This window comes from Amblyraja radiata, chromosome 1, assembly GCF_010909765.2.
Source record: "Amblyraja radiata isolate CabotCenter1 chromosome 1, sAmbRad1.1.pri, whole genome shotgun sequence".
Classification (NCBI taxonomy): Eukaryota; Metazoa; Chordata; class Chondrichthyes; order Rajiformes; family Rajidae; genus Amblyraja; species Amblyraja radiata.
Window position 1 is genome coordinate 7697095 of NC_045956.1, and position 14204 is coordinate 7711298.

At 43.5% G+C, this 14204-nt stretch overlaps 1 protein-coding gene across 3 annotated transcripts in view; it reads right to left on the reverse strand.

The window, feature by feature from the left end:
* kiaa1109 (KIAA1109 ortholog) overlaps window positions 1-14204 on the reverse strand; it is a 311921-nt gene that overhangs the window by 214508 nt on the left and 83209 nt on the right. For all 3 annotated transcript variants that reach the window (XM_033016927.1, XM_033016881.1, XM_033016832.1), the window contains exon 16: window positions 1165-1320. In XM_033016927.1, the coding sequence (XP_032872818.1) occupies window positions 1165-1320 (156 nt within the window). The remainder of the gene's footprint in view (window positions 1-1164; window positions 1321-14204) is intronic.

Sequence of the window (14204 nt, forward strand, 5' to 3'; positions counted from 1 at the left end):
AGAAATGAGAGATTAATCTAACTAACATTCAGAAACTGTCAAATATCCATTAGGCTCCTCAATATTAGCACTTATAATATTATTTTATACCATCACTACCGCTTCAGCTCCAGTGAACAATTTAAAAAAGCAACCATCTGGCATGATGAAGAGGAAAATATTAAAAATAACTTGCTCCAGCTTTAACATGTTGCTTCTTGCAAAGGTGTGTATGGGATCATTGCACAATTCTAATCATGGCCATTCACAAAAGTAGATTTATATTTTTGACAGCTTTGTACTTTTTTAATATCTGATCCATGTTAAAATATTGCGAGACATTTTAAGTTCCAAGAATGGGTGAAGAGAAAAATAATCTTTTTGGGAGACTTGAGATCTATTATAATAGTATTTATAATTTTAAACCTGGGTCAGGAATCCCAGGACATTGGAATTCTCGCTGGTAAGTGCAGCAACTGGACCTAAATCCGTATGGCAAGAGCTATTAACTGAGAGAATGGTGGGAGAGAAAGTTAAAATGTGACTTTAAGGCCAAGCCATTTAATGCAAACTGAACACATGGATTTCTCAAACCAGAACTGGGAAGTTCAAACTCGAGCATGAGCAAACAATGAGCTTAACTATGAAAAACCTCAAGAAACACAAGAAAATACAAATCTTCCTTTTTTTTCTCTCAACCACAATTACAATCTTTGAAATTAAAATGTTAATTTTAATAATGTTCTGCCACAATGCAAAATGAATAAAGGCCTAGTGGAGTAACATTGGAGCAACCAGAGACTCCTCTTGTCTTTCAGTAACTACCAACAATAGTACAAAGAAAGAATAAAAGATTGCCTTCAGTGCTACATGCCAAATGGTTTTTGTATCATACAAGGCCTATTTAGAAATTATTTCTGATCTTTAGGTTTCTGTTTTCCTTTCAGTCATGTACAATAATGTGGCCATTCAACCGGGATGTAGTCTACCAAAATAACATTCAACCACAACCTTTTGAAATAGCTTAATTTACGGGCTAATAATGCACACAGGTCATATTGTCTGTGGTCATACTATGGTCATATTGAGATGCAATTTTAATTTTTTTTTTAAATTAAACTCATGGGCATATGTGTAAAAATTTGCAATAAAAATACTTTTTTACCGTTTTCTTAAGCTGCTTACCATTTTCCTGCTGTTTGGTAGAGCAATCTATCCAGTTGTGTTGATTTGCTGCCCAGATCATCTCAAACTGATGGAACATCACTTTTAATTTGCAAATGTATGGAACAAATGAGTAGATATCAGGAGCACTATCACTAGACCAATCTTGTATTAAGTCTTGAAAAAAAAGAACGCACAAAGAATTAAACAATATTCTAGTATAATCAAAATATTAGAAATGAGCAAAAATAACTTAAAACCTTTCAAAATGAATTCAAAAGTGGGAAACTTCAGCTTTATTAATAAGTTAGCCTAAACATCTGATATGTACTCAATAAAACAGGAGGAGGCCAATCAGGTCCATATTGTCTCCAACAGCAAAATCACTTGCCTCTTATTATTCCTCCATTATGCTGCTACACCACACTTTTTCACATATCCATCAACTACACTTTGATAGTTCTGCCAGTAACTTTAAGGGATAATTTACAACAGCCAATTAAGCTACGTCTATGGGATGTGGGAGAAAATATGTACACTTTATGGAAACCCTCATGGTCACAGGGAATTTCACAAGTTTGGGGTAAATCCCAGGTTTCTGCAGTTGAGGCAACAATACTAACAGATATCAAATTACCATAGTCTATAATTAAAAATCATTCAACATGAATATTTTCAATTAATCAGAGAGCCAATACAGATCAGTTAAAAGATAGATGAGGCGCAAATTATTTGAAGTGTTGAATTAGCAGAGAAACATCTATACATTTTATTGTCTGAAGAAGGGTCTCGACCTGAAACGTCACCCATTCCTTCTCTCCAGTGAAGCTGCCTGTCCCACTGAGTTACTCCAGCATTTTGTGTCTACCTTCGATTTAAACCAGCATCTGCAGTTCTTTCCTATATATTTTATTTATTTTTTTCAGAAGGTCTGATAAAGTCCCTCAAAAGCAATTGTAAGCTGAAATCAAAGCTCATAATAACGATGGCAAATTATTTAATTGGCTAAGAAATAGCCCACCATGTCCACACCAATCATCATGCCCACATATACCATTCCTCCCTGCCAGCATTAATTCCATATTCCTCTGTACATTGCTCATTCAAACACCTGCCCAGATGCCTCCTAAGCAGTCAATGTTGATGCCTCCACTCCCTTCTCTTGGCAACTCATTCCAGACACAAAGTGTGAACATTTACACCTCAGATCCCCTTTGACCGTAAGCTTAGTCCCTCCAGTTTTAGACAGCTACCATGGAAAACATAGCCTGGCTATCTACTCGATCATGACTTTATATAGATTTATATCGATCATGACTCTCTATACCTCTGTCATGTCACAGCACTTTGCTCCAGTGAAACGGACCCAGCCTATCCAATCTCTCCTTATATCTCAACCTCTCCAAGCCTGTTAACGTCCTTGTGACTCGTTTTGACATTCTCTTTTGCTTTATTAAATCTTTCCTACAGTATGTTAATCATAACTGTATTCCATACTCCAAGTGCGGCCTAATCAATATTTTGTATAACTGCAACATAATATCCCAACTCTGCACTTGATGCCTCAGAAGATGAAGACTACTGTGCCATACACCTTACTCACCACCCTGTCGCTGCCTATAACATTCATTGTGTATGGTCAAAAAGGCATTTAGCACAGTGCCCTTCATCAGTCAGAGTAAGTTGGGAGGTCATGTTGGTGGCCATTTTCTATAAGACGCTATATAAGACGTTGGTGAGGCCGCATTTATTGTGTCCAGTTCTGGGCACCATGTTATAAGAAATATGATGTCAAGTTGGAAAGGGCACAGTGAAGATTTACTTGGATGTTACCAGGACTCGAGGGTCTGACCTATAGGCAGAGGTTGAGTAGACTGGGATTCTATTCCTTGATGCACAGGAGGATGAGGGTGATCTTATAGAGGTGGAGAAATCATGAAAGGAATAGATTGGGTAGACACACAGAGTCTCTTGCCCAGAGTAGGGGAATCGGGAACCAATGGAAATAGGTTTAAGGTGAAGGAATAAGATTTAATAGGAATCTGAGGGGTAACTTTTTTACACAATGGGTGATGGGTGTTTGGAACGAGCTGCCCGAAGAAGTAGTTGAGGCAGGGACTATCGCAATGTTTAAGAAAGAATTTGACAGGTACATGGATAGAACAGGTTTAGAAGGATATGAGCAAATGCACGCAGGTGGGACTAGTGTACATGAGACATGATGGTCGGTGTGGGCATGTTGGGCCAAAGAGCCTGTTTCCACACTGTATGACTCCATGATTAAGTACTTTCTGCAATAGAATTTCCAGCAGCATTTGAGGAAGGACATTCTTGCTATTGAGAGAGTGCAGCGTAAGTTCACAAGGTTAATTCCTGGGATGGCTGGACTGTCATATGTTGAAAGAATGGAGCGATTGGGCTTGTATACACTGGAATTTAGAAAGATGAGAGGGGATCTTATTGAAACATACAAGATTATTAAGGGATTGGACATACTAGAGGCAGGAAAGATGTTCCCGATGTTAGGGGAGTGCAGAACCAGGGACCACAGTTTAAGAATAAGGGATAGGCAATTTAGAACGCAGATGAGGAAAAGCCTTTTCACCCAGAGAGTTGTGAATGTGTGGAATTCTCTGTCAATTTCCAAGGTAACTTTTAAGTGGTGCTCTAGTTCCTAATGAAAATCATATTTTAACCAATTCCACCACGTAAAGTTAATAGTATTCCATCATTCATCTCTGGTGTTACATCCAATTCATGTTATGAAAACACGTGTTATACAGAATAAACTTTAAAGACTGATCTGATTGATAAGTTTCATTTAATACCTTCAGACATCCTTATACAAATAATCAAAATATTCATTAATCTTTCCATTTTTTGCATCTGAATAAATAACACTTTTAGATGGCAACCAGAGTTCATCAAATGATGAGAAAACTCCATAAACATCCCCTCATGCACTATCCAGATGTAACCATTATTTTAGTGTTGCAGCTCATGAAAAACCCTGAAAACTGGCCAGTGACAACTGTGTTTTCTTAATTCTTTAATGTGGCATACATTATGATCAAAATAGCATTATTCAGAATAGTGGTGCCACAGGAAGAAATTACTATTATAGTCTGAAATATTAATATATTTAAAGATTCAGTTGCTTGAAAGATGAAAGTGACTCATTTCCTGATTTAATTAATTACATTGCTTTACTCCTTTGATGTGAATGGCTGCTTTCTTCCAATATGGATTTTTCCATTATCAACACAGACATGTAAAACAGTGATTCTTTCCTGAAAATGCTTCAATCTACTTGCCACATCACTATTCCAGGTTGCATTTGTATAAATATATTTAATACTACTGCAATGGTGTAAAGCAACATCAAGGAGCCCGCACAATTGTTGGTTAAGAGTTAAAAGCAAATGGTGATGAAAAGCAGACACTCTGACCATAATGAAATTATGCCATGTTTTAGACAAATTTCAACTAACAAGAATTAAAATAATCTTTCCTCACCGAATTTAATTTAGAAAACTGTAAATTGGATGCCAGTGTTCAAGTTCCAATACCCTCTGGCTCAAGCTGAACTTTAAATGTTTGAGAGACACTAAACATACATGTTGATTCCATTTCAAACCAAATTTGAAACCTATAATTCCAATTATATTCAGGTATATCTCTTTTATTATTCTGGTAGATGGCCACATGACCCTAGAAACGATAGAAGGCCACAAATGAAGCAATTAATATATTAAGATGTGTCACATTGCATTGAGGAATCACTCTACAATGTCATGGACTGAGGGATTTAACCTCCAACAAACACAACTATCTTTCTTTGTCCAATCAGTGATATATGACTGTCATCAGTGATGTATGACTATCATCAGCGAAGAAGTTTCCCCTTGTTTCTCATTTACTCCTGTTCAATGAAATATGTCCTTGTCAGTGGCAGTTCGTCTCCCATACTTCTTCAATTTAACATTGTCTTTTCCAAAATGCTTGCAAATGTGTCCCCAAAGTTGTAATGAGCTATTAAGTTGAACATTCCTGGTAGAATCAAAACAGAGCAGTGAGCAGTTTATTGCTGCGCGACCACTACACAGCTATTCCTAATATTTGCTCCATAATTTACTGAAGGGAGAAGAGTCAAGAGTGTTTTATTGCCAGGTGTCCCAGAGAGAACAATGACATTCTTACTTGCTGCAGCACAACAGAATAGATGTAAGGCCAATGAGCAAGTATACAGATACATTCAATTTGTCATTTTGTATTACATCAGAATTTGAAATGACACAGAAGAGAGATATTCCAGATGTCACATGACAGCAGGTATGTAATGGCTTGATAAGTGTTAAGATTTATTTGCCTTAAAATGGGGAGAATATCAAATCAATTAAAAAGATGACAAACAGTAATAGGCCCAGCACTAATCCATAAGGCATATCATTAGTCACAGGCCTCCGATCCAAAAATACAGCCATCCTCTGCTTCCTATCACAAAGACAATTCTGTATCCAGTTAGCAAGCTTTCCCTGGATGCCAGACAATCTAACCCTTAAGTGCAGCCAATTATATGCAACCGTAATAAAAGCTTTGCTGAAATCCATATAGATTATGTCTACGAGCCTATCCTCATCAACCTTCTTGGTTACCTCCAAACTCCAGCAAATTTGTGATACACGTTCTCCCATGCAGAAAACTATCATGTCCATCCACAATCAACTATTTTCTTTCCAATTGCATGTATATCATCTATCTCACAATCCTTTCAATTAACTTTCCTGCCACAGATGTTAGGCTTACTTGATTACAGTTCCCAGGTTTTTCTTTGCAGCCCTTCTTAAATCTAAGCACAATAGCCACCCTCCAGTCATTTCACCTACGTCTAACAAAGATTCATCTATCTCAGCCAGGATATGTGTAATTTCATCTCTCGCCCCGCCTTACCAGTCAGTCTTGTTGCATTGAAATAATTAAGGGCCTGTCCCACTATGGCGACCTAATTTGCAAGTTTAGAAGAGTTTGCGCTCGCCACAAACTCGCAGCATGTTCGACACGTGGTCCTAGGAGGTCACTGTAACTCTTCTTGCTCAAGAGAAGTTCCCGCTTACTCGTGGCCTCAGTTTGGTTGAGGAAAGATTTTCAGCATGCTGAAAAATGTTCCGCGAGTAAAAATTGGTCGACATGGTTCTTTTCAACTCGTAGTGCAGTGGTAGTGGGGTCACCGGAGGAGGAGCCATCTTGGTGAACGGCTGCTAGCCAGCAGCCGTCCGTTTTAAATCCGTTTTTTTTATAGTTTTTACTGAGTTCTGTTTTTTGTTTGTAGGGGATATGGTCTTTTTAATGTGGGGGGTAGGTGTAAACCTAATTTCTAGGTCCCTACCTGGTCGGTGTGGCAGCTTCTTCTCCGGGCTGCCCGTCGATCCGTCCTCGTGGCCTACCTGCGGGCTTGGAGCGCCGTTTCCTGGCGGGAAACGCCCAGCACCTCGGCCTCGGCGGCGGCACGGCATTGGAGCGCTGGAGTGGAGCGGAGCGGAGCGGGCGATGCCTTGCCTGGGTCGCCGCGCTGGAGCGACGCGCTGGAGCTCTGGCGAGCTGGACCGCCGAGAGCAACAACTCCGGGCTGCGGGCTGCGGAGAGGCGGCGCCGACTTTGTCATCTGGAGCCTGGGAGCTCCAAACCGGCGCGGCCTTGTCGGCTTCGGCAGCTGCGGGCTCCAACCAGAAAGCGGCCGTTCCAGGTGGCCCAGCCGCCGAAAGGACTCTCCCGACGCCGGGGCAAGACCACCCGGTGAGAACGGCCAGGGACATCGGGCCTCCGTAGAGGCAATTGCGGTGGCCCCAATAGGCCTGACTTTGGGGTGAACATGGGGTGGGGACTGGACATTGTGCCTTCCTCCACAGTGCTATCCACTGTGGGGGGATGATTTTTTTTGTCTAACTGTAGTCCTGTAGGTCTGTGTCCAAGATGGCTGCCGTGAAGGGAGAGTGGACGCTGGCACGAATTGGTTGCCGCTGCTCTCTCTTCACACTGTGTTTTTGATTTTCTGTTTTTGGATTGAATTTCTGTTTTTAATTTGTGTCTCTGTGATGTCTTTATTATTTGTTATATTCCGATTTTATGTTATTCTGATTAAATGTCTATTATTGTTATGTCTGTATTCTTTCTTTATGTCCTGCACGGAGAGGACGCTGGCGCTGTTTGTTCGCCGCTTCTCCGTTTGCTATTGTCTGTTACTATTGTAAAGCGACTTTGAGTCTTAGAAAAGCGCTATAAAAATAAAATTTATTATTATTATTACCGTGTAGTTATAGGCAGTCGAGGTAGCCGTAGGCAATCTCCTTTGCTGACCGGGCATTTTAATTGGCTCATTCAAACATAAGCACGAGTTTTCAGAACCAAGGAAAACCAACCGGTAATGTTCAATGCCCGCTAAACTTTATTAAAAGTTGTCCGGCTTCTTAAAAATGTCCCCACTCCTTCTTCTCCCCTTCTCTTTCCTTCTCTCCTTAAAGTCAGCTTTAATAGTAAGATTAAACGAGAACGTACCAGTTTGAAGTTTGATCTGTATTTTATGAGGAGTTACGATGAGGGATTACGTGAAGAACCCGCTCAGTGCGCAGGCGCGGCATACTTCCAAGCAGCGGTGTGGAATCACAGATAGACAGTTATTTGAAGTAACATAGTAAAGACAAGGAGACATCAGTTTATTAGTTTGATCCATATAATGAGGGTGGGAGCGGAGGGCACGTAATCCCTCATTGTAACTCCTCATAAAATACAGATCAAACTTCAAACTGGTAAGTTCTCGTTTAATCTTACTATTTTAGTTCGGAGTCACGTGAGTGACTACGTGAAGATTTCAAAGCTCTGTGATTTCAAACCGTGTAACAGTTTATTTCACTCACTGCCGAAGTTCTTGAGGGAGGAAGTGTTATCGTAATCAACCAATGAATCTGTTTCCAAGAAACAAAAGGTATTTATTAACAATAACAAAAATTAAATTGCTCCCCCAGGCTTAAATTAAACATTTGCAGCTTGTAATATCCTGTCTGCAAATAAGTCAGGCTTCATCAACGGCTTATTATAAAAAGTTCTGAATGTCGTTTCCCTCGACCATCCTGCTGTATTGAGGATATGGTCAATCGGTACGTCCATTCTCTCGGCCGCTGATGTAGATGCTGCCCTAGTGGAATGAGATTTAAACGTATTAGTGTCTATTCCGGCAGCCTTCAGTACCTGTTTGAGCCATCGTGAAATGGTTTGGCTCGTTACCCGGCCATGAGGTTTTTTGTGGCTGACCCATAAGGCTTTTTCACCCTCTGATATCGTGGGTTGTGTCTATGTATTGTTGTAGATGGGTCACAACACACAACTGTGGCTCTGGTGGGTAGGCCCGGAATGCCACCAGTGGATTAGCTGTTCCTGGCCTGCTTTGTTTCACCAGACCCTGAATGATGAACGTGTCTGGTCCGGGGTGACCACCATGTTGTCCAATCGTAACTTGTGTAGTGACTGGACCCTCTGAGCGGATACGAGTGCCATCAACATGAGCGTTTTTAATGTAGATTGCTCCAGGCTGAGGGATCTGGCTGGTGGCCATGCCCTGAGGTATGTCAGTACCACACTGATATCCCAAATGTGGGTATACCTGGGTTTAGGGGGCTTGGTATTATAAATGCCCTTCATGAGTCTTGCCACCAGTGGATGGGATCCCATTGCCTGTTGTCCTGCTGGTTTTAGATAAGCAGAAAGGGCACTTCGTGCTGTGTTGATGGCACTGTAACTGATCCCCTTATCATGGTGTAGATGGGCCAGGAACTCCAGTACGTTGGTGGCTGTGGTAATTTCATATGTTGTCCCTGTTTCCTGGCAGTACTTCTCCCATTTTCTTATGGTGGTTAAATACTGCCTCCTGGTGGATGTTCGCAGGGATGCCGACATGGTGGTGATGGTTCGTTCGGACAATCCCAGTCCCAGGTAAGGTCTATTTAAAACCTGCAACCCAGGAGTTTAATTTTTTCATGGCATGGGTGGCTTATGCCTGATACTGGGTTAGTTAATAATCCTGGGTCACTGGGGAAGACCATAGGTGATTCAACCACCATGTCATGTAGAACTGGGAACCATGGCTGTGTAGGCCAGTCGGGCACCATCAAAATTCCAGAAGCAGAGTCCATCTGTATTTTGCGAAGTACCCGACTGATGAGGCAGAAGGGAGGGAAAGCATAGAAGAAGACATTTCCCCAATCCAGCGTGAAGGCATCTACCGCTGCTGCCTCTGGGTCTGGTTCCCAAGCGACATACATAGGTAACTGGTGATTTAGTCTTGATGCAAATAAATCGATATCTGGCGTTCCATATTGCTTAATAACTTTAGCAAATACTTTAGGGTTTAACATCCATTCGATGTTATCATTAAATTTGCGTGACCTGGTGTCTGCCATTATGTTTAGCTTACCTGGTAAATAAGTAGCTGATAGCCAAATATGTCTTTCGACACACCATTGCCAAATCACGTTGACCAATTTGTCGCATGATAATGATTTTATGCCGCCCATATGGTTAATATAAGCCACCACCGTAGTATTGTCAATTTGTAACTGAACATGCAAGTGCTGCATATTAGATACATATGCTTTTAAACCATAAAAGGCCACCAACATCTCTAGATAGTTGATGCCCAGTGTAAGTAGTAATGCTGACTCTGGGTTAGTCCATCTACCACCTGTGCTGGATATGGAGTTAGTTGCTCCCCAGCCTTGAGCACTGGCATCTGTTTGAATAACTAAAGTAGGGTTAGTGATGATAGAGCTGAAACTATGCCAAACATTTTCTGCCCACCACTGTAGCTCTGATATTGCTTCAGTGGGTAATTTCATGACTCGATCGTAATGACCTGAATGTCGTTTTAGTGCCTGTACCTTTGCTCTTTGTAAATTTTGATAGTGCAAAGGTCCGAATTGTGTAGCCGGAAATGCTGCTACCATTTTCCCAATCACTCTTGCTACTTGTCGAATAGTTGGTCGTTTGTTGACCATTAAATTGTTGCATGATTGTGCTAATGCAACCATTTCCCCCTTTGGCAAGGTAACAGTCATATGGACTGAGTTAATTGTGAAGCCCAAGTAGTCCATGATAGTAGATGGCTTCAACTTAGATTTATCTGGATGTAGGACAAACCCCAGAATTTCGAGGAGCTGTTTTGTAGCTGATACTGCTGCCACAGCTAATTCCTTCGTTTTTCCTACTATCAGAATATCATCCAGATATGCCATGACAATATGTTTTTGTTTCCTTAGTATTGCCATGGCTACGTTCAATATTTTTGTGAATAATCTTGGGGCTGAAGTTAGCTCATTGGGCAATGCTTTGTACTGCCACAGCTGCCCCAACCAGATAAATTTTAGGTATCTGCAATGATCCTTATGTATGGGTATTAAATAGTAAGCATCTTTGAGATCAATGCTTGCCATAAAGTATCCTTTGGAAATCAGTTGTTTGGCAGTAACAAATGTTTCCATTTTGAAATGTATATACTTAACAAACTTATTTAGTGTTGTTAAGTCAATGATGATGCGACATCCACCATCTTTTTTAGTTTTAGTGAATATATTTGATACAAATTCCAAAGGTTCATGTTTGGTCTTTTCGATGACCCCCTTTGCGATAAGCCTTACCAGTTCAGCCTGTCCCTCACGTTTCTCTTTGTTGGAGGGAGAAAATACCCTTTGGGGCCAATGTTGAACTGGCGGCGTTTTTTCTGATATAAATTGAATTTGGTATCCACTAATGCTGTTGAGTATATACTTGTCAGTCGTGACAGTACCCCATGCTTCTTTAAACAAGTGTAATCGCCCCCCTGTTAGTAGAAGCACCCTTATTCTCTATATGCTGGCAGGAACCAGACCCACCTACCTCCATGGTTATTGGCGTTTCCTTTGTTTCCTCTTGTAGGCTTTGGTTGCCTGACGTGCTGGCGATGTTGGGGGGTGGCGCATTTTCCATGGGGTCCGCTCTGGGCCCTGATCTAAAAAAGACCTTTGGGGGTAGTAATATGCGGTCCCCGAGCTTTCACCAGTCCCATATTGAGGACGTCGACTGGTGGATGCCATGGGGTGCTGCCGCTTGGGTATTATAGGCCTTGGTTTGCTCGTCAAAGGGCCTGCCCTCATGAGGCCGAAAGTTTTTGCTGCCTCCTCTATGTCCCTCAGTTTCTTGTTGAGGTCTTTCCCAAAAAGCAGAGCGTCCGTTTCTGCAGCTGGAGCTTTGCACAACCCCGCGAATTTGGGATTGAGGGCAGGTCTTATGATATCCCGTCGGAGATTATTGATCTCAAATTGTGTATTACACATGAGTTCCAGCACATCCTGCTGGCAGGGATCCAACTCCGTGTTTTCCACGGAACGAGCAAAGGCTGTGATGGCCGACGTCAGGAGCTTTAGGATCCGCTGTAGCTTTAATTCTTGGCTTCGAATATGTGACCCCACGTGCCCCCAGATCTGGCTGTTCACACTCTTCACTTTGAGGGCCTCACAGTTGTCTGGTGCGGTATAGTTCTAGAGCCTCAGTGAGCACCTTGTCCTGCAAGGGTTTGTTTGAGAGGTGATTGATGCTGGCCGCCATCTTTGGTTCTAGCGGTCTTCCTGCACGTGGGGTTGCTACATAGCGGTCCACAACACCCAGCAGCTCTTCCTGCTCCTGCACCCCTTGCATACTCCCGAACTCATCCGCCAGCCCCTGTTTCAGACCAGCCCAGCCCTGGTCACCAATGCTAGCCTCCAGTAATGAGGGAGCAGAGGGCAGTCCACAAGACACTGTGGAGGAGGTGCCTGACCTTCCTCCGCGAGAACGCTCTTTCTGCGTATCCCGCTGGAGCATCTGCTCCAGGAGCTGTTGAATACAGTTCAGGCGGCTGTCTCTCCTCCGTTTGGGTGGAGACATTTCCCCCTCCGACGAATCGGAAATGACCGGCCGATTTGTTTTTCTGGTAGAATTTTTCCCTGTCCGCCGTTCAGGCATTAGCGGGACTGGGCTTGGCTCGGTCTCGGGGATAGCGGAGCGCTCTACGAGCGGTCCTGCCGCCTGTTGCTGCCCTCCCAAGATTGAACACTCCTCTGGTGGAGTAGAGCGGGGGGCAGTTCTCTTCGAGAGTCTTTTTCTCAGTGTACTCATTCTGTAAGACACTCGACAACTCTCCTCTTCCGTTGAAATTCCAGTACTTCAGTATACTTACCAACGGTCCTGTTTTTAACTGCAGCTGGAGAGCCCGACTCCAGCTGCCGCCGCTGTTGCACTGCTGGCGTAATGCCGCGCCTGCGCACTGAGCGGGTTCTTCACGTAGTCACTCATGTGACTCCGAAGTAAAATCATCAATCATGGTGGTGAAGTACAATATGTTGTTAGTTAAACTCTAGCACCGGTGCAACTACGTAATATGGGAAGTGAGTGTTAATATAAAGTGTACAGCAAGGTGGAGTTAATGTTAATGCATTACTCTGATTGGTTTACGTGCAATAACCAATCTACATCCTTCCCCGTAGAAATGATTTATTTAGCAATTGTTAAAACATATGCGGTTAATATACTCGCCGTACCTGTCAGGCGGTCTGCTAACCCGACCCGAACGCGTACGCACAAACCCTTCCCCCTCCATTCCGGCAAAGGTAGTAGGGTTGAGTGGTGGAGAACCCGAGAAGGAGAACGCAGCTGGGGAGCCTGGTGGGGAACGGCGGGGCGAGCTTGCAGGACTAGGGGCACTGGGAATGACTAGAGGCCTTGGGGATGAATGAACCGAGCGACGCGGGGAAAACATGCTGGGGTTAGGGGGTCTGGGACGGACAACAGCAGCAGGTGTCTTGAAAACCAACGGCGGTGCGTAAGGACCGGGAGGAGATGGTCGCGGTTCGTTCACAAGCAGGAGATGTTGGCGGCTGCGCCGGTACAGAACACCATCGACGTTGACAAGGTAGGAACGAGGTCCCTTGGCCGGCCCCTCAACGAAACCCAGTCGGGTATGTCCCACTGCAGTCTGCAGGCGAACCACTTGACCTTGCAGTAACGGTTTGAGTGGTTTGCTCAACTTGTCATAGGAGCGCTTCTGGACATCATGTTTCTCCAGAATGCGCTTCTGAACCGCAGCTGGTTTGAGCACCTGTGGCTTCAGCTGTTGCTGGGCGACGGGGAGCTGGGGCCGTGTCATGCGGGACATCAGCTGCTGGGCGGGAGAGCCTAAAACACCATCCCTGGAAATGTGTCTCAGGTTTAACAGATCCAGGTAGACGTCGGAATTGGCAAGATGCGAACGTTCCATTAACTGTTTTGCGCTCCTGACTGCACGCTCAGCGAGGCCGTTGGATTGAGGGTGTTCGGGGCTGCTGGTAACATGCTGAAAGTTACAACGCTTGGCAAAGTTTTTAAATGTCTGGCTGGTGAACTGTCTCCCGTTGTCAGTTTGCAGTCGAACTAGTACGCCGTGTACAGATAAATCTCTCTAGGCAGCAGACCAAGTTCAAACCAATTGGAATAGGAATCGACCAGAACTAGATAGTGTTTACCATGTCATTCAAAAATATCCGCAGCGATGGATGACCAAGGTAGCTCTGGAGCGGGTTGTTGCAGGAAAGGCTGCTTCTGTTGGTGGGGAGCCAGGCTGTTGCAAATGGAGCAGGATGCCGTTTTTTCACGTATATATTTGGTCATTCCTGGCCAATAAAACATGCTTTGGGCACGGGCAAGCGTAGCCTCAGTACCTGGGTGGCTGCTGTGGACATCTTTGTGGTATTCATCATGCAGGGATGAGGGAATCACAACTTTGTGACCCTTGACAATGATCCCGTCTTGTATCACCAGTGCATCGCGAACTAAGAAGAATGTCTGTATGTCAAGTGGAGTGTTGGATTGTTTTGTGAGTCAACCACTCTTGATAATGGAGGAGAGCAGCTGTAGCATTCTGTCACAGTCCAAGCAGTCGTTCCGTGCGAACAAAGTCGACTTTAAGTACAGAAAGCTCGTCGCACTCGAAGAGATGTTGTTCGCAGGACGCCCGTGGCGCTCGA